Source organism: Anas acuta, chromosome 10 (genome assembly GCF_963932015.1).
Source record: "Anas acuta chromosome 10, bAnaAcu1.1, whole genome shotgun sequence".
NCBI classification, from domain to species: Eukaryota; Metazoa; Chordata; class Aves; order Anseriformes; family Anatidae; genus Anas; species Anas acuta.
Genome location: NC_088988.1, coordinates 5,230,871 through 5,252,357, shown reverse-complemented (window position 1 = coordinate 5,252,357; position 21,487 = coordinate 5,230,871). Strand labels below are relative to the sequence as shown.

The 21,487-nt window shown below is 40.3% G+C and overlaps 1 protein-coding gene across 1 annotated transcript in view; it reads left to right on the top strand.

Annotated features, from left to right (window-relative positions):
* The window catches only part of CDYL2 (chromodomain Y like 2), a 58,457-nt gene that overhangs the window by 30,256 nt on the left and 6,714 nt on the right, over positions 1 to 21,487 (top strand). The window contains exons 2-5 of the mRNA XM_068693225.1: positions 451 to 1,045; positions 9,157 to 9,374; positions 16,010 to 16,182; positions 20,701 to 20,911. Coding sequence (XP_068549326.1) covers positions 451 to 1,045; positions 9,157 to 9,374; positions 16,010 to 16,182; positions 20,701 to 20,911 — 1,197 coding nt within the window. The remainder of the gene's footprint in view (positions 1 to 450; positions 1,046 to 9,156; positions 9,375 to 16,009; positions 16,183 to 20,700; positions 20,912 to 21,487) is intronic.

The following is a 21,487-nucleotide window of genomic DNA, read 5'->3' as shown; positions in this document are numbered from 1 at the left end:
TGTGAAAGTACTGCCGGGGCTACGGCATCCCTCTCATGTGCTGCCAGGTTCGTTCCTGGCAATTCTTTGTCGACCAGAAACGTGTAACTCCGATCCCTAGCCGTTCTGTCGCGCGGCTACATACACAGCAATTAGGCCCTCATCAGCACGCAGCATGGTCTGTGTAGGATCCAATGGGAATATAGCGTTGGACTGCATCCTATGAAATGAAGATAAGCTTTAATCAGGAAAATAGGTTGCTGCCTTTTGGCTAGCCTGGGTAGGCTTTCAGTGTCAGAGTCGTTTCGTATTTTAGGCACTGTGTTGTAGGAGCTGAATCTCATGAATACTAAAGCTGCGTTACAATGTCAAGGAGGCCTTCCTAGCTGCAAATGAAGAACACATTTCTCATGACCAAGCTGCTTTTCTTTCTAATATGATACTTTTTGTGATTTTCTTTCTTTTTTTTAGGTGGAAAGGATTGTAGACAAAAGGAAGAACAAGAAGGGCAAATGGGAATATCTCATCAGATGGAAAGGCTATGGCAGCAACGAAGACACCTGGGAACCTGAACATCATCTCCTACATTGTGAGGAATTTATTGATGAGTTCAATGGACTACACGTTACTAGAGAAAAGCGATCGCGACATGGGAAACAGGCCAGCACTCCAAAATTTTTACGGGAAAGCCGAGGGTCATCTGTTGAGAAAATATCACATAGACCTTCTGAATCTGGGAAGGCCAAAGGGTCAGCACACAAAAGGAAGAGAATTAATCCTTCTCTTCAAAAACAGAAAAGAGGATACGCAGCAAAGCCAGCAGCTGCTAATGACAGGGCTGCTAAAACTGTAACTTACCGAACTACTCCCAGCGGTTTACAGATCATGCCACTGAAAAAGCCACATAATGGTCTGCAGAATGGAGATGGCAGTCATGAAAAAGATTCTAGACATTTTGGGAATGGCTCACAACAACAAAACATGGATATAAATGATCACGAAGGAGAACAAAACTTGCCCAGCGTGTTGGAAGTCAGTAACGACGCACCTGTTGTGAACGGAATTGGTATGTGATTTACACAGCTACCGTCTCTTGAGGGGGGGGGGAGCTGCAGAAACTGCAAGCAAAGAGCCCACTCACGGAAAAAATCGTTGTCATGCTACACAAGGGATGTGGTGAGAAGCACATAACCAAGTTTCACACCCCTTTCCCAATACACTATGGCATTTTTTTGTCAGTTGGCTTCTCTCTTTCTGTTTCCCACGGAGTGGCACGAAGCAGTGTGGGCTTTGTTGCAGGTCTTGGCAGTAGGAAGCCCTGATGGGGCCATGCTGACAAGGCGTGTAGTAGGAATGACAGCCGAGGTATGTATCATGCTGAGACTTTGTTTTTTGATACTATCACTATCCTGGTAAGTATGTCTGGGTAACGTTCAGGTTCTTAAGGATTAATGTAGTCAGTGCTGGGGAATACTCAGACCTTCGAGAGCCCCATGTTTGGCAGTGACTAGCAACACCAGAACTTGCAGGACGCATTACTGACATTACTGGAAGGTACAAACAGCCTTGAAGTGAACAAGGCAACTTGCCTACAGGAAAAGTTTCTTCCTAATCCCTCTAGTTACTGACTGCCTTAGTTACTGACTGGCTTAGTTCTCAAAGAATAAGTTCTCAGAGAAGATAAACTTATGTTATCTATAAAATATCGTGCAGTTTAATTAATTGTGTAGCTTCTTGTTACCTATATATGTACAATCTTTTTTCATCCTACCAAACTTACAGCCTTGATGATGCTTTGTGGCAGAAAGTCCCCCACATCCATATTTAATTTGATCAAGTCCTTGATTGTTTGGTTGTATTTCTTGTTTTGTTTCATTTTGTTAGGTTTGGGGTATTTTGACCTTTACTTTCGGTGTACATTAGTTTTGGCGTTGTTTTTTTAATACCTTTTAAAACCAGCAGGAGCCTTTCCAAATGATTTCCTCCTGCTTACTGATATTGTGGCAACACAGTCTTTTACGTATGATTTTTTCCGCTGTTACACACTGCATAAAGCTTTTCATTGAGCGATACACAGTTGCTCTTCATTATTTTTCTTGCTGGTTGCAGTTAATTTAGAACACAGCTATATGTATGATTCCTGTCATTATGCACTTAATCTGCTTTACTGTTGCCAGTTCACCTTTTTGTTATGACTCAATGAAGCTCTTCAAAATCTTACCTCATTTTTACTCTACTTATTTGGTATTCTCTTCAAATTTTCCTCTCATACTTTTCTTCCCACTTCATTAATACATACAAGAAGTAAACTAATCCTTCTGCAGGTCCTAGGGGCAGCCAACTCCTAAACATTTGACATGATGAAAAGTAACCATTTGTTCCAATTATTTATTTCTATTCGCCACTTTCCGTAGCCCATGATAGCACTCATTTCCTTAACAGCTTCTTGTGAATCGCCCTGCCAAAAACTTTTCAAAAGTCAACATAAATTATATCACTCAGCTTCCCGTTTTCTGCCCTACTGGCAACCTAGAAAATGCTACTGGATTTGGGAGGTAGAGCTGTCTTTGCCTGGTCTTCATACTTGCATCTTACAACTGCTGCAATTCAGGCATCAAGTATCTTCCTAAAAACACGCTAGCAAAATATATGGCCAGCTTGAAATGCGTAAGTGGCCCAGCTGATGTCAGTGACACAACAGAGAGCGCAGGATTCCGGGTTTTGATCGATTCGAGCTCATGTGAGTCTGCTTAAAAAGTTAGGTGCTTCCCTAGAAAGACTTGTGTATCTAACTACAGGAGTGTATAAAGTGATTTTCTTTGCTTTCTTATTGGTTTCTAATTGGTTCTAATGATTTTTAATGCATTTGCTTTATGTTATTTGTAGTGGAAGTTCTGATATAAAATGCATCTTTACGGTGCATTAACTCCCTTAATGTAGATGGGTTTTTTTAATGAAGAACTAAAGGGCTACAAAGAATTGTAAGGTCAAATGAGCCTTCCATTTGTCCCTACAGGACGTACTGAATGGTATCCACCAACCCCATCCAAACGATCCCTATAAGAGTGCTCCGTTTCAGTAGAAAGCTGCTGTGCCGAGGCAGTGTTTGGCCATGTACAGGGGGCTCCTGGCCTAGCAGCTAATCCTTCCCATCTTGCTCTGTGATACCCAGCACATGCACAGTGGAGAAAGAAAACTACAAAGAGAGCAGATGAGACTACCAAGACCAAGTGGTCAAAAAAAAAACACTGGCTCTTTTTCCTAGAGCTTGAGAAGGCCTGTTTCCTGACACAGGAATGTGCTTCATTTGAAATGTCAGATCAGGGAGCCTCGCGCTACTCCTCACCAGTTACAGCAATTTATGACCCCCTCAGCACTCACCCTCGCAGGGAAGTGGCGCAGAGGATGCCAGCACGCCCCTGCCATATGTCAGCTAGAGCCACAGCCCCGCTTTAATCAGGGTAGATGTCACACTAAAACTGCTCTGAAATTTTACAAATTACAAATGAAGAAAGTTTCAGAGGAAAAAAAAATGCCAATTTGTTGAATAACAGAAGGTCTGTTCCAAACATCTTGGGTTTCAAAACTTTCTCCAGATCTGTGCCAAGGTCCCAAGGCTCCGTCCCCTGAGACCTGCAGCTCCGTGGCAGTCTGCTTGGCAGGACTCCCACGTTTAGCTTGGAGGCAGCCAGCTATGCCAGAGGTTTCAGGCTGTCTGCCACCGAGTCTGGAAGCCGAAAGCCCGGCGTGCCCCACCAGCGCTCGCAGGGCTCCCAGGCGCTATATGTAGAACAAAGCCAGAGCCCGGAGGACCTGGGTTTGGCTCCCGGACCCTGCGGATGCCGGGCAGCCCCGTTGCAGGATCCTACAAAGCAGACATCTGTGTCAGCTTTGAGCTTGCCTCTATGAAGCCCAAATGGCAGCCTCATTTTGCAGCTAAGTGTACGAGCACACAGAAAGTGCATTTAGAAATTTTAAGTTCAGTTGGTCTAGAGACGAAGAGCACAAGTGAAAGACTCCAAAAACCCTCAGCCAGAAGCACTATTCCTTTGCATTGTACTGATGGTTGACTCCCAGGGTATGGAGCCAAGCAATATAACGAGTACCCTACCTACTGCAGCTAATCAAAAACTATCTGCTCTGTTTGCCCCGCACTATGTCAGTTCTGTTGAAACAAATAACTATTTGCAAACTAGTTTTTGGCGGCTCTAACAGGCTTCCACCAATTTGTGTTTGGTTTTGTACATCCTCTTGGGGATAATTGTTTCCTGCTCAGCCCATAGATAAAACTCTCACAAAAAAGCAATTTACCCCAGAAAGATGAGTGTACATCTACAGATGTTTGCACAAAATTATTCGTGCCCTAGTGGAGGCCAGGAACCCCGACGTGCTGGAGCTGGGACAGACCTCTCATATAAAACCTCTCTTGACATCTGCACGTCCCTTCAGAAGGAGGGCAGCCATCTCTACTGACAGTTACTTAAGGGTCTGCAGATGGGAACATGTCGAAAACCTCTGCAGGAGAACATCGGAGGATGCTCTCGAGAGCTAACAATAGCATTCCTTCTGGTGACATTTGTTGTCTCCCGTTATCACCTCGCTGTTTCTCTCCATACATTGTAATTGAGAGTGATTGTTTTGTCAGGTCTCCTGACAGCATCAAAAACCAGCCCCTTTTAATTTCCTCTTTCCCTTTCTACATCGCTCTATTTCTGTGCCATCTGCTGAATAATTTTTGCTTGTCATGTATCACTAACCACTGTTTTTCTCCATTACGAAAATCTTTGTAGTCTCATGGTGCCCTTAATTTAAATTTTCGCTATGAACTTAGTCACTGTTTCCTCTTGTTTTTCTTTTAGCTTGTTCTGTTTTATTTATTCTGGAGAAATCCTGGCAATATAAGACAACCAAATATGCTTGCTTTCTCAGTTTGGATAAAAACCCATTGCTTTTAGATATCTTACAGATGCTCCCTTAGCTGAAGAAGTCTGAAATTATTAGTAAATTATCACCAGAACACTGCCTTAAGTATGTGCAGTATTAACCATTGCCCACAAGAAAGACAGAAAGGAGACAGAGAAAGGCTGTCGGAAAGACTGAGAGGAATGCCAAGCTGTTTCACCAGGCAGAATAAGGGAATGTGGTTTATTTCACCTAGAAAAATGAAACCCAAAGCTCCTTTTTGGTCAGCATAAATGCGTGCTGCTAACAAAAGGAGCAGCCCAGCCCTTCTTCCCACGACATCCTGGTCATTATCCCCATCCCCTCCCCTTTCGGTACTCTTGAGCCCACGAGATGAACCCGATCTGTTGGAAAATTAAGGAAGGTTTTGGAGAAAGGTTTTTCCCAGCTTGAGTGGTTGCTCATGGTGTGGCTGCCTGCCTGGCTATCAGCACCAGGTCACCAGGTGGTGGCACAGAGACTGCGGAGCTGTGCTGAAACAGAAAGAAAGGATCAGAAAATAAGGGTGGGTTGAGGTGTCTGTTGTCTCTGGGAGTGGAAGCAAGGAGCAGAGGAAGATGGGGAGTTCCGAGCCCTCCAAAGCCCAGAGGGATGGATCTGTGGCTCACTGCATGTTTTTTGCTCTCTCATCTCCTACTCTTTGTCTGCCTCGTTTTTTTTAGACTTACAAATTCTGATCTGTTTCATGCAGTGCCCAGTATAACAGAACCCCAGAGCGATCTAGAGCCTTTAGGCACCTTCCCATTCCAACAGCAGCAAGGGGAACATCGCGACGTGTCCTCCCCTTTGGTGGTAGTGCAGTACAAGGTACAGGGACCGGCAGCTCAGACGGTGATGTGGATTACCAGACTAAAAGAGTTTTCTTTTGGAGAGAGGGAGGCTAAGAGGGAATCTGATCAAAGTTTATAACATCATGAAGGTCTCTGGTAAAATAAATGTGGAACTGTTGTGTGCTAAATCCCTCAATAGCCGAACTAGGGACCCCTCACTGAAACTGGTGGAACATCAGATAAAAGCGCAGATGAAAGGAAATTCTCCTCTGTGTAGTGGTTACTAAACTTCTCAAACTCGTACCGCAGGAGGCTGCAGAGACAGACAGCATCAACAGGCTCAGAAAGGGATTAGAGAAATCCATGGAAAGGTCCACAAGGAAATACTGAAGGAAACGCGAAGGATCAGTCTTCTCATATTCCTGTCCAATATGAGGAATGATATGAGGGCAAAGGACTGCAGAAAGTGGCCAGCTTGGGTTTCCTCCTCAAGTAGCAGCCATCACTGCCGTTTTTGGAGGAGTACTGCATGCAGCAGTGGTGTGGAAATACCTTAAGTTCCCTTTAGAAATACTGAAACTTGTAAATACCAGTGTGTGTTTAGGTACCTTCACAAAAAAGTTAATGATTACATTACTCTCCCCGTACAGGAAGGATTATTTTCTGCTTCCAATTTGTACTTAGACAGAGCATCATATACTCACTGCCAAGCCGGTAAACCACGTTTAGAAGTACCTAAAGCTTCCTCACTTAATTTGTGATGTCCGTAATTTATTTCCCATGCATTACAGATTGCTTTGTGAAGGCCTCTTTTTTCCTGACACAGCCATTTTTCATTCTGACGTGCTGAGGTACTGTTACCCGGTGTGTGTTAAGCAGGTGCTCACCATTAAAGCTCATGCAAAGACAATATGGATGCTGTAGTGGCTCCAGAGCAAGCCCTCAGTAGCTCCATCACATCTCTGCAGCAGACATGCTGAATTGGCCTGATCTCCCAGGCGTATTGTCTTTGGATTTTGCTGATCATTTTCTCTGGTTTATCAGATTAAACAAGATTACAGGGATGCACTGTATACACTGAGACAACAATTTACTCACTACATCTTGTTCTGTTAATCATCCATTCTTGGAAATTGCGCTTTTCCATTTACATTTCTCTCAAATTTAATTTAGATATTTCTCTACCAAGGTTAAATTTCTGTCAGCTGGCGTGCAGACAGTTAGAATACTGATAAGATCTATAATTTCTTACATCATATATTTAATTTACAGACCAACTACATTACTCAAACAAAGAAGAATGTGACAAAAAAAAAACTCGAAATAAATTATTTCTGTGAAGCTTTTCGCTTAGCTGGATTATCTGTGTGAATTAATCTTCTATCATTCTCTTAGTGTCTGTATTTAAAATAGATGTGGCTTAATCTTCTACGCTAGGTAGATTATCGGTACAGTTAGTCGGACATATATTCCAATTAATGTTCATTCATGCCTCTGGTTTTATAAGTTCTTTACACTTTTCTGGGAGTTTTACCTCTTCATATCCTAGTATTTTGTTGCTGGGTCAAGCTACATAGTAAGGACTGAGTAGAGAAAAACATAATATTTGAATGTCTATCCCAATCAAATAGTTAATTTGTTTCACTATATTATACTAATTATTTCAATTCTTGAAAATTTCAAATTTGGCTGGCTTCAAATACTTGTTTTCAAATTGATGATTTAACTTAATTTGTCATAGGCATTCATTTGCACCAGTTAAATCCTCTCTTTATTATAATACGGGCAATGTTTTGGATGGGATCTCTTAATTTAACTATGAAAAGAGCTTTATGACCAACAGAAATAGCAAACTTTTTAACAAAAACACATTTCTGTATGTAGATCTGTGTGTACATACGTGCACACCCGTTCTATGAGGAAGCCAAGGGAGGTACCAGTAAGTACTCTGAAGTGCTCTGCATATTTTTAACATCACATATCGTAACTGCAGGGTGTACATGGGTATTTCACCTGCTGAACAATTCCACAGGCCATTGCCAATCGTTAGCTACCAGAGCATTCAGTTAGCTACACAAACATCAACTAAGCTGAAACGTAGCTGACATAAATCGAAGGTAACTGGTTTTGCTTTAGAGAGTGATCTGTTATGAATTTACCATTCAATTCTACTCCAACAGAGCATTTTTAATTGGAGAGTGGTCATTTAAGCTATAAAATTTAAATTATGTTCTATTCATGTCATCTCCCCTTTAAAAATTCTCATCTGTTTTATCCCAGATGCTGGAATGAGTTTGCATTGGCAAGGTTTGCATCTTAGCCTTTCTCTACAAGGGAGTATCGTGGGTTTACGTCTATTTAAACAGACAAACAAAAACATTTGGAAACTATTGCAACGAACAGAGTGGATTTAATCCTCCCTGTTTATCAGCAACCTGTCCCTGCTTTACTTTTAATGGAAATTGTGTGAAACTTCTATAATTAGAAAAGGAGTCTTGCATAGAAGTCTTGTAAAGATTTCCCAATGCATCACCTATTGCAACGGAACTCCAAAGATGAGCAAAATAATAACATACAGGTCATTCAACTGTATGTCAAAATAAACTGCTTTTACAGAATAAACTGTTATTACTCTCATTTATGTTTCAAAAGGAACTTTCATCTTTATTTTCATAGGTCTGTTTTTTTTTCCTAATGCTGGATACCGTCCAACATGGCATTGGTGTTAATCCTTTCACTGTACAAGGTCCAATATCAGCATCATATCTGTTAGTCAGCTTATTATTGTGACTGCAAAATGTAATGAGGAGAAGCTTGGGATCAGAGCAGTGATGGGTAACTGCTACTTCTAATGCTAACCATATGGGTTAGAGGGAAGGGAAATCCAGTTGTAGTATCTATCAGCTCAGTAAGAACTTCCCTAACTTACCGTCACATAGAGATGTGCAACGAGAGACAACCCATGTTAAAACTGGCATTTTGTAATCACTTTTTGGTCACCATAAAAGGAAGAAAATGTAACTTTGAAAGATGGGATTTGGACGAAACCTGACTTGTCAAGTTCATCCAAAGCCGGATTGGAATTTCCTAATGAATCCAGGGATCACCCCAAAGTGATAGGACAGACCATGATACAACTGCTTTCATCTTCAAAGCAGAGCTGAATCCCATTAAGAGTACCAGTCCCACATGCTACAAGTCATTTGACCCAGTGGTTGTCTGATCAGAGAACAAAAAGGAACTGCATGTTGGAATATACAGGCTTTAAAGAATAATAGGAATGGCTTGAGGCCACATTTGACTAGACAGGCATATTTCTGATTTACCAAACTTATCGTGTAGAGGCTATTGTAAATATTGCATTATGTTTAAGCTAATAAAAAGTATGACTCCATTTCTTTGAAAGTATAGACATAATTATGCTCTGATTGTTTCCATCTGAAAGGTTCTTCTCTGGCCAATGGCAGCTTGAATCTACACAGCACTGTGAAAAGGAAACTAGATGGGGAAAAAGATTATGTCTTCGATAAGAGACTGAGATACAGCGTGCGTCAAAATGAAAGTAACTGCCGGTTCAGGGACATTGTAGTCCGGAAAGAAGATGGTTTCACACATATTTTGCTCTCGAGTCAGACTTCAGATAACAATGCACTGACCCCAGAGGTAAGCATGTAGCCCTAAAAGCCAAAGAAACCATGCTGATGTGTGGGTTATCGTGGAAACACTGGACTTGAACTGTATTTTTTGTATTTTTATGCTAATTGATTATCTTTAAAAAAGAAATTATGGAGTTCAGATATATTTAATTTTTCCATGGTTGGGATTTCTATCAAAAAGAATGCAATGGAAATTAATTCTGAATTGGCATGTCTGAAACTGAAAATTGGAAGGAAGGGAAGGAATGCCAGTCTGTACTTCCAGCATGGAGCTGTATGAAGCAGTTGTTCACATGCTGAAGTAATTGATATTTACCGTCCTTAGTAGAAATCTGGTCTCTTTCATTATATTAATTTAAACAGCGCTCCAGTTGTTGCATATGGAGGCATTTGAGGCTATATCCTGAAACAGTAACTGTAAAACTATACCTCGATCCCTAATTGCTTGTTTTCTGAATCACTTTATGAATCTTTAGTTATGAAATCTTTGCCAATTAAGGGTTCTAGTCTCAGCTGAATTGCATAAAGATGTTCAATATATACACGATACTAATGAATTCCCTTGTCCCAAAACATTATACACTTAGGGTCAGACTTGTAGCTTGTATTACTCGAGTACATACGTAGTCACAGGAAGGGCTGAGAAGCTGTGGGCCCTAAATTTGACTCCACCTTCCCAAATGCACACATGCACATGGACATTAATGCATAGAATTACACTAAATAGTTAAAACTGTTGGTACATACCTTTATCGCTCCTAATTTTTAATCTATTTAATATTTAAAAGGACTGTCTCAGTAATTAACCCAGAACACCAAACACCTGCTTTTAATACTAGTCCCTAAAAACATGCTAGATGATTGCATCAAATCCATCATTCCATCCATGTATTAATTGCCACTAATTGACGCTGCAGGTAATTTAAATGAAGAGCTCAAGGGCCTGAAAAAAGGTAGGAAATCAAGGACTTAGCGTGTTCAGGCTGAACAGACATATCTTTACACCGCTGGCTGTGCTGTTCCACATCAGCAGCGTTCAAATGCACTGCCCAGTGAATTAATTCAAGCTCTTCAGCTCTGCCAAAGCAATCTGTTTCGTTCTTTGAAAACTTTCAATATGCCTGGAGCCCACCTCTGCCTAAGAATAAATGATGAGCACGTAATAGTCCTCTCCTTGCATCACCAGCATTGACTATTTCTAGAACCTTTATGGGAGCTCATTTGACAACTAGGAAATACATTTCAAAGAGCTACTTTACTGACCAGAATCTGGATAGCCAGGAATTAATCAAGGTAATGAGCTCTCTGCACTTGTCTGTTTAAAACTCATCCAGGCTGAGAGCAATTGAAAGCTGTTAGCCTCTGAAGGCCGCTTGCTGGCAACCATGCAGCTACTTCTTTGGCCTCGCTCCAGGCTGCAGCCCTTGGGCACTCACACCACGAAATCCAGCACCTCCCATGGTGGTAAATTCAGCAAAAATTCAAGAAACTGAAAGGAGTATGTTGAACGTGCTGTCCCTACAGTTTGTCACCCATGGCCATAGCGAAGACAAACTGATGGAGTAGTTCAGGGAAGGTCCGACGGTTTTAGTTTTGGCCCCTTACAGCACCACTGAATAGAAAGGCACAAACCCCAAACTCCTACAAGATGTAAGAGAGCGTGTTTCGTTTTGCCAAAAGAAACGCTAACTTCAAGCTCGATTAAACATTCAGTAAATTGTGTTTGCCAAATAGAAAATGATTAACTTGCAGAGAGTAGGTTTACTCAGTGTGGTCAAAATAGCGGTCTGGTTATCCTCAGCCGTCCACGTTAAGAAAAAATGAATTAAAGAAAGGAAAAGGGGTGCATTGCCCACAATCATTATAAAATTAATCTCATAAAAAATCACTCTCACCCGTAAACACCCCTGCTCCCCTGCTTCCCTTTGGGTTTTACCTTAATCTTCAGATGGAATCCAATCGTTTTGTTCATCCACTGCCCTCTGCTATTTCTGCCACTTTAATTTCACTTTAATTAAAATAACTAAGAACTTTAGCATTACAGCACAGTGTTCTGCATGTCAAAGCTGACTCAAAACAAAACTTGGCCTCCTTATCTCTGACATGATACTGCACTTGTGGCCATGAAACTTACTTCTACAAGGAAAAAATAAATAAAAAATAGAAGGCTTAGAAAAGTCTACCTGAATCTTCATCCCACATTTTGGTAACCACATCACGCCTGTGGTTTAGCACAAAGTGTCGAGGCTCTTCCAGCAGCATTTGCACCGACCGAAGTTGGCTCAGCGCCACTATAGTAATTGAGATTTTTCTACAAAATGTACAGGGACAATAGAAATCCTTTCTTACATTTTACAAGGCCTTATAAAACTTTGAAGCCAGTGTCATGAAATGGCACAGCTTGGTTTTTCGATTGTTTTGTTTTGTTTTGTTTTTGCAGTGGCTCAGGCTTGCCACTTTTAAAATTAATTTCTAAAGCAGACATGCAAAAAGATTTCATCATTACCGCCTCCATTAGGGCATTGTCTCTCACAGGCCTTTTGCTGCTTCTGAAGTTCATTCTCCAATTTTGCTGCTGCTGCTGTTTTATCTCAGCACATTGCAAGGATCCAAGCTCTGTTTCAATTAAATGGATCCTTCCACTGTTTTGACTTCATATTATTAATACAGATAGGAATTAATATTCCACTGAATTAAACACAAAACGTACCCCAAACAGCTAAAGTGTGCACTGAAGACGGGTATAACTACCTCAAGTACAGTTCACCTACAATTTCTAGCCATGAGCACCAAAGGATTTTAAGTCCTACCAGGTGCATTTTGGAGCACTGCCTTGCCTTCACTTTTCCTTACTTACAACTTCTTCTGACTTTGAAAAAAAATAAAAAAATGGCAGGGGAGCAGATACAATTTTACTGTTTTCTGTATTTTTGCTCTCATACAAATTATTTCTTTGGCCACACTTATGCCTGAAGCCAGCCTTGCAGGTTCAGAACTCCTCTGTTTGTCATACAGAACGGACTCAGAATCTGTTTGCACAAAGAGCCAGCGAGTAACAAGAAGTGCATTTGTGTAAAAAGGCACAATTGAGGAAGAGGCTCCAAGAACAACTGAATGGCTTTAAGATTTCGTTTTACTGTAATATTTACAGAATATTTACCTGTAAGGATATCAAAAATGAATCCTCAGAGATTCAGAGAAGTTAACCTTTTAATCTAGTATTTCTATTCATATAAACAAGAGACTTCTGTTGAAGACACTTTGTATAATTAAGGCAATAAATTCCCAGCTTCCTGATTTCCCCAGAATGTAAGCAATATTGAAAGCAAAGGGCACCAAGCACCTTTTAAAACTTCCTCTGTCTTGTGAAAGGCATTAAAATAAGCTTTTAGAAGTTTAATGAAACCTTTAAATATTTTATGTTTGTTTTGCAATACAAGGTGTCCTATTAAAGGACTAACCAACTTGTTTTCTTGATGGGATTAAAAAAATAAGCAACTTTTGAGAAAGTGGTAATTTTATTATATATTTGGGTTTCAATAAATCAGTAAGTGAAGCATTAGGGTTGGTCTGAATTTATAAGCTGATAGATTTTCATAAGCTGAAGGACTAGGCCAAACTGTTTTGTATAAAACTTCTTCAGAAATGTTAGTCAAATATATGCAAATAAAAATACTGCCCCCACAAGTGATAATTGCCTAAAAGGAGATTTAAAATAATAATAATAATAATTTAAAAGCAAAAAAAAAAAAAAAAAAGGCATGGAACTGGAGAATACTGCTGTGGAGCCCTGCACATAGTGGCATTAGATCTGGTCCATTACAGAAACAAAAAAAAAAATATATGAATTGGACAAATGCCACAGTTACATCAAAATGAAGGAAGGTTTAAGTACTACCATGGAAAAGAGAAAAAGAGTTTAGAATCTGATAAAGAAATGGAACTGAAACACGTAGCATCTCTATATATGTAAACTGAATTCCCTGCTGCATTAAATCGAAATTCATACTTCAACACAGACGGCAGGTTCCGAACCAAAATTATATTTAGAGTAGTGCAGTTTAATACACAGCTCTCTAACCCCAAACCCAAACCATCTCTTTTATCCTATTTTACTGTTAGTAGCTTTGCTGTAATCATATAAACATCTACAGGGAAATATCCATACCTGAATAATCAGGGTGAAAGCCACGGTGCCAAGGCATTCAGAAGCAACAGAGATGTATCTCTGGATGTAGATAGGCTGAGGGACAAGGCAACAAGGGTGAATTTGGGATGGCACAGCCACGGAGTTATGTCACAGAACAAGGGAGTGACAACTGACTTCACTGGATTCAGTATATTCCAGTGGTTCTGAGCACCTTTTAATGATTGCATTAACACCAAACTTACAGATATTTCCAAGAACAAAACAAAAAAATCTTTTGGAGATTGAAAACACTGCTACATGTTTTTCTGGTTTATCGTGCTGTTTTATTTTGGTAGGGAAGTAGTGGAAGTAGATTTCCACTCCTGCTCAAAAATACTCTCCAGTATATTGTCAAAGCCTCCCCATTTTCAACCATATGCCAGAAATCGATTTGTACAAATGAACCTTCACTATCCCTCTCTCCTAAACACTGAAAAGACAGTGACAGGAGAATATTGGTTCTTCCCAAAGGTAGTATGATCTCTGCTCCAAATTGTGGTGTACCAACTTTAAGATGGCTTTAGCAATCCAAATCTCTAAGGGGTGAGATAAAAAGGAGACAGGGTTGTAGTGGTAGGGATGTGATGGAAGAACAGCAGCGGTAACATCACAGAGGTGGCACATAAGCAAATGTCACTGCAGGAGGGGGAACAGGAGGGGAACTCAGTGAACAGAGTACCACTTCGTGGCAGAGCTCCTCAGCGTACATAACAATGTTTGACTCTTATTCTGTGATATTATTTATATGCTTTCCCTATGAAAGAGCAGCTTTTGGGGACAGGCAATCTGGCATTCATGTGGAACTAGGAAAATCAAAAGACGTTTTATTACTTCTAACATCTACCACCTTCTAAAGTTTCTTTTTCAACTTTGGACAGAGATTTGTGTATTTTTTTTCCTTGTGTTCCCCCTTTACAAACGTGCAGCTTTGCCTATATTTTTTCCATTTGAAGCAAAGGCAGCCTCTGAGCTTCTTAGAAGAACCAATACTTGTAATATTCCTAATGCCATTTTTGTACCTGCACAAGAATTTCAAATGCACATCCACATTCTGCTGCTTTTAATTGCTTCACTTGCACCCACTGCCACGTACTCGGTAGTGCAGCAGCTCCGAAGTGCAGGAGTAAAAGTAAAACACATGTAAAAGTAAAGCACCTAGAAGTTCTCCACCTGCTTTCTCACGTCCCAGCCTCAGCAGGCAGTAACAAGGGGTGTTTTCATGCAAACGTATGGAAAGCAGACAGCACCGCACTCCGGGGCTTGAACATACAAGTTCAAACTTGTTCGCAGAAGCCGCAACATTTCTCATAGAAGCCTACCTATTTAGAAGAGTAAAAATAAAACTTCTGTGTTTCTTAAATAAAGCACTTTGGAGATACAAAGAGTTTGGAAGCATTAAGTAGTGAACAGAAATAATCACAAGTTAAAAATCTTGGTTTTCTCTCAGGGAAACCAAATTTGATGCCCCAACCACCTTGTGCTATCTTTTACTTAATTTACCCTGAGAGCAAATGAGAAACAATTGGCTGAGCGGGGCCCTGGGCATAGGAGGTGCTTTGACACACGAGGATGTTCAGGCCCAGGCAGTGCCATGCTAGGTGAAATCAGGGCCCTACCGGGGTGAAGAGCAAAGCTCTGACGAAAAAGAGGGGAAGCTCAAATTGCTTAAATCGATTACAGCTTACAAACTGTGCTGACAAGTTACTTGCTGACAAGAAGTTCATGAAATAACATTTCCTTTTAAAAATCATTAGGAAAACAATTGTACTCAGATGAAAGGCTATTTTCTTACAATAGCAGCAGCTCAATCCCATACAGATTTTGATTAGTTTGATTTATGGTGTGATTAATACCTTGATCCAGTCCTAAATCAGAGTGTAAAAACGTCTCTCTCTCTAGTGGCATTTTTGTTCTAACTTCTGTAGGCTGTAACAATATTACTGACCGCAGAAAAATGAATAATATATTTGTCATGATGATGTCTATAATGTCCTCTTGTGCTACCTCGCTCTGATTCAAGCCATACAAACCAAAGCAGTTGAAGAACTGAAAAATGGGGTTTACAGATTTTATTTACAACCTGTTGAGGTTTAAAGACTATTATTGTGTTACAGTGATGTACACTGAATTTTGAATACAAAAGAGTGATATTTGAAATTATTAAATTGTAAGCAAATAGCATAAGCTAGCTAGAATTTCCCATAGAAAAAGCAAAGAACAGCCAAGCTCTAAAAACTCTTTGACTTAATAAGCATCTACAAAGCACTTCCAAAGACAAAATATTTTGCAAACTCTCAGTGTTTTCTATTAAAATTATATAAATATATATCATTGATGTAAGTATTAATAGTGCCCAAAATTTAAGTCTCTCAAAATCAATAAGGTTTGTAAAAGTAGGGAAATGATATTGCAACGGCATGCATGTCGAATTGTTTACTTTTCTTTATCCACAGATCATGAAGGAAGTTCGGAGAGCATTGTGCAATGCATCAGCTGATGACAGTAAACTCTTACTTCTCAGCGCAGTGGGAAGTGTATTCTGTAGTGGCCTAGATTACTCATATTTAATTGGCAGGTTATCCAATGACAGAAGAAAGGAAAGCACTAGGATTGCAGAAGCTATAAGGTGACCCAAGCTTACCTATGATCTCTAAATTATGAAATGCAGTGTGTGATTATAAAGATATTTATCAGGTCCAAAAATGTTGTATATTTAAGTGTTGATTGCCTTCTAATTATAGTCCTACAAATTTGTTTAGTAAGAACCTTGGACCTTTCCTTATTACAAAAGAAAGCACATTTATTCCAGTGCTAACTATCCACAGGGATTTATTTTATTCCACTTCTCTGTATTTAATACTTCAAATTAATCCTCCAAATTCAAATACAACTTTGTTGTTTTTCCAAATTCGCTATTGCTTCATTTTCTAAAGTGGTTCCTGAAAGGCAGATATTTTACTTGTTTTAATGTTCATCATTTTAATGAATTTCAGTACAAATGGGAATCCATGGTTTAGTCATATTCTGTTGCAAAAGCAGTTTTCCACTGTATTTCAGAGCCTTATTAGAAGGGTCTCCACTCTTTCTTAAATTTAAATTACTTAATATATATGCAAATGTAGTTTTATTTTCATAACTAAAATGTGACTTTCCTTATATATATATATATCACGTTACCTTAATAGAAATGCAGGGTTTATGACATGCAGTCTACAAATCAATCTGCACAATACATCACCAAATCTTTCCATTACCCACAAGGTGTCCTTTATTCATATTTGGCAGATCTTCCCGTATAAATCAACATCACCCCACTGAAGTCAGTGGTATTTCACCAGTCTGTACCACCGCAGGGTTTGGTCTCTTAATTTTTTAATTCCCACAAATACGATTCTTCTGAGAGCTTTAAAATTTTAAGCAGCAAATTCTAACAAATCTCTGAAGGAATACTAAAGAATTTGTCTTTCAATGGACACGTACTTTGGATGTATTTATAAAATACGAGAGTAGGTACAGTTGTTATGTGATGTGTTAACCACCAATTATCTTGGTTACAAGTAATGCAGATCAGTTTTGGTTCTCACTTTAATATTTCTGAAATTCTCAAAATATTTTGAAAGAACTAAAATGCACTTCTTAAACATAATAAATCATGACTTGTTTTTAACACTTTAGCTATGCTTGAATATCACTTAGTGATATTAAAAAAAAAATCCTTTTGAAGGATATATCCTAACTGTTTGTTAAATATGAAGCATTTTTAAAAATGCAGAACCAAAAAAACAAAAAAACAAAACAAAAAAAAAAAAAGGAGGGAAGAAAATCAGTATTCTTGTTTGAAAATACAGGCACACTCACACTCCCTGAAAAGATATAAATTTAATACTATTTGTGTAAATATTGTGTAGAGAGGTATTGTTATATATGCACACAGTTACCTACACACATTTAATATACAGGTATACTTACCGATTCAACATTTAAATGACTCTAAGTCAGACTGCAAGACTGTTTTCCTGTCCTTGGGCTCACCAAATGCTCCTGAAGTGCTCCTACAACGTACTTCTCCTCATCAAGAATGTCGGCTTCAGGCCCACTGGAAATAGATTTTTATTGTACTTCTGGAAACAATACACTACGTTTTCCATTCAGCACTGTCTGTGCTTTCTGTGAACAAAGGACTCAACTCATGGAAAATACACCATAATAAGAGTAGTAAAAATGTAGGCTTCCCTTTTTCAGTGGCTAGGATGTCCTCAAACACACCAACGCCTCTCTGCCTGCACTGCTCTACATCAAGTCAGAGTAGCATGCTTCTACAAACGTGAAATTAAAGTCTTCGTTACTATGTGTTTTTCCTTGCTAAACCACGGATCTTGTATACTGACTACAAGTCAAAACCAAATCTCACCTCACACGAACAATATATTCCTTTGGCCCCCGTCCTCATCCGCTGCCTTTGGGGCTTGCGGCTCACAGATGCGCGGTGCTGCTGCTTCTCTCCAGGCTGAGCTGCCACCACCCAGGCACGTGCCTGGCATTGCACTCCTGCAGCAGGGAAAAGGCAGACAGATGACTGCACAGCAGCTACACATGCATGGCCTGCAGAGTCCTGCACTCACAGGAGGCTCACAGGAAGCATTCCAGCACCAGCCTGCCTTGTCGCACCACCAGGCAGGCACCAGAACAGGACCTGATACGTAAAATTCTGGGTATGGTCAGAAGAAAGGATGGACAACCTTACTTGCTCAGCTTCTTTACAGCCTTGGACATGTTTATGAGCCCTGACTGCAGCACTGCAACAATGCAGAGGCATCCCAAAGTGTGTCTGATGGTCAGCTTTCCAGACCTCCTCTAGAGAAATCAAAACCTTCTGCACGTGACACTTTCCTATCATCAAGCTTTGGGTTCTTCTGTCAAGCGACAATTACAGCTTTCAGTCCTTTTCAAAGACTTCCCTGAATTGAAACAAGGATCTTCTATTCCAGCATGTGAACTTATGGGTTGGAGCCACAGGAACATGCCAGGTTCTGAGGGCAAAGAACTCACTGCAACAAGTGATGTCCTAAGCAGGAAACACTGATAAGTGGAGTGCAGCTTCTGCAGACCACATACAGGCATTTGTTCCCCTTGTAAGCTCCCGATATTTTAGCTTTCCACTCCATCCTATAGGTGGCATGTTCCATACCCATCCGTTGTGCCATACTCTGTTCCCCATTCTCCCCTCGTGACAGAGGCTCGGTGTCTTCCCAATGTTCTGCTCCACTTTCTCCCCATCTCCCGGCCTTCCTTACTCACTCATATGAAGATTTCACATTTCCTTCATCCCTTCCCCTTCATTAATGTGTTCTGCGCCCATCATCTCCCCGTTTCCTCTGCACACCACTAATCTCTCTTCCACAGTCGCTTCCAGGTCCCACTTATCCCCGTGCTTTGTTTTTCTCCACAAGTCTTCTTCTGCCTCCACATGATCCTCACATCTGCTGCCATCACTTAGCCATATTGCTTGTTCTTTTTGCCTATCATTTGTTACATCCCTCTTTCCCATGCATAGTCCTCCAAGCAGAGTTGATGACATTACTGCAGTTCTCAAAACCCCAGCATTAATCAGGTGCAGTGATCCGCAGTCACTACTCAAGCCCATAAACAAGAAATAACAAGACAAGGGAACAGCATTGCTTCTGCAAACAAAAATGAACCACAGCTCTCCATAGCGCTGCCATCCTCTAGAGATTGTTTTGAACACCTAGATATGGTGTTCCTTATTTCCCCCACTTTGTGTTTTCTCTGATCTTCTATTTTATTCCCATGACTATATTCTCAAAGTCAAAAAACAAGTCCTTACTAGATGGCCTGAAAAACAGAACTCAGTTATTGAACACTTAATGCTTAAGAGTCATCGGACTCTTTGTTTCCATTTAAAATATAGCCAAAGTCCTTGCACTTCAGTCCAATAAAATACTTATCTTTTTTTGCCAAATCAGCACCCTGACCTGCGAGGCACACCTCCTGCTCCCAGAAGCACGAGTCTCGGTCTTCATGACCTCAGGGAGAAATCTGCAGCTCATTGAAGGGCACCTTTGACAAAAAATCATGTTCTTTCCTCAAATCAGTCTGCAATGATGCACTCTGGATCTAATAAATACCCAAGGCTGGAACAGAATAACCTCTTTTGTTCTGAGCTTGATTTATATACGTCTCTTTTCTAAAATAACTGAGCACCTTGTTTGCCTTCATATACCTGCTGTGCACTGAGCTGCTGGAGCCCAGAATTTGCCCTCAGTTACACTGTTTTTTTTCCTAATTGGTGTATAGGCTGTTCCACTCAACAGATGTCTTTCCACAGTTCCTGGTAGGTGACTTATTTAAAGTACACGGAATTTAATATGTTCCAATTCATTCATCCAGATGAATCAGATCACATTTACTTCCCCGTTATTTCCCATTGAACTGAAACCAAACTGAAAAGTTGTAGGTGGACAAGGGTATCTATTTCACTAAGCCTCTGCCTAAATCAGTTGCAATGAAGACCCAACAGATCTCTCATGAAATTCTTTCCTGCTCGAACATTTCTGTTTCTCTCTGAATCCCCTCTGGGGGTCTTGTTCTTTCAGCGGGTGTGCCATGAGCGTTCACCATTTCACAATCCACTGATGGGACTTGCAGTGACCTTTTTGGAAACAAATATTCAACACTACACCTACGAGCTTCCTGTCCTTCATACGTTCATCAAGTTGGCCAAACCAGACCATCGGAGTCCATACGAGCCATTCTGGAACAAACGGAGAAGCACCATGTACAAACTCATGAGTTACTGGTCCAAAAGTAACACTGACCCTAACCACACCTTTCTGCCAAAGCACAGCAGTCAGTGCACTCCAGTTAGCCAGTTCATACACAACATATGCAAAAGTATTTAATAGGCCAGGTACTCTGAATGATTAAATAGCTAAGTATGAGAGTCATTTTGTGTGTGTGAAGTAAAAAATATCTTGCAATTCTGACCTCATAAAAATGGGCCATGGCATTTATTGTGTTCATCTGCGGTTCTGATTTGTTTTCAGATTAAATACTTTTAATCTCTGGAATTCATCTAAGTGTTACTTCTGTATTCAAGATCTTTCTTTTATTTTTTTCATTTTAGGGATTTTGTAAAAGCTTTTATTCAGTTTAAGAAGCCAATTGTGGTTGCTATCAACGGCCCTGCTCTTGGGTTAGGAGCTTCTATTTTGCCACTATGTGATATCGTTTGGGCAAGTGAGAAGGCATGGTTTCAGACACCATATGCAACAATCCGACTCACTCCAGCTGGCTGCTCATCTTACACATTCCCACAAATTCTGGGTGTTGCACTGGTAAGGTTTTCCACCTAAAACTGCTGAAGAACCTTTGTAAAATTCATGCTGTTCTTTCTCTCCTTAAAAATTAAAACAGAAAACAAATGCTTCTCTGAATTGTCATAGATGGAAATGTAATCCATGGGAAGTTCATTTAATGCCTACCAATTTCTTCTCACGAAATGATCTCTGAATTCAATAAATTGCACAGGCTGTATGCAAGAAAGACTGAACACAGTTTGAAAAGCAAAAATTGTCAAGATCTTGGTAGAAAAGGGAAGAAATGCATTAGCAGAATGATGCTGCAGAATACTTTATGTTGCATTAGGACTGCGCAGTAACAGAGCTGGGTTCTGGTATCTGCTTCTGTAAAGTAGATCCCTCGTAATTCCAGTAAGGCTGCTTAGTTTTTGCCAGAATAACAAAGCAGCATTTGCCCCACAATATATTTCATGCTCTGCTCCATGACTCGGCACAGTAACGCTGTATCACCGACAGTTACTCTCGTGAAGTCAGCAATACGGATTCATCGTGCATGCCAGCACTTTTCACTTATGTGAAACCCATGCTGTGCTCTGGCCACCTGCACAGTCC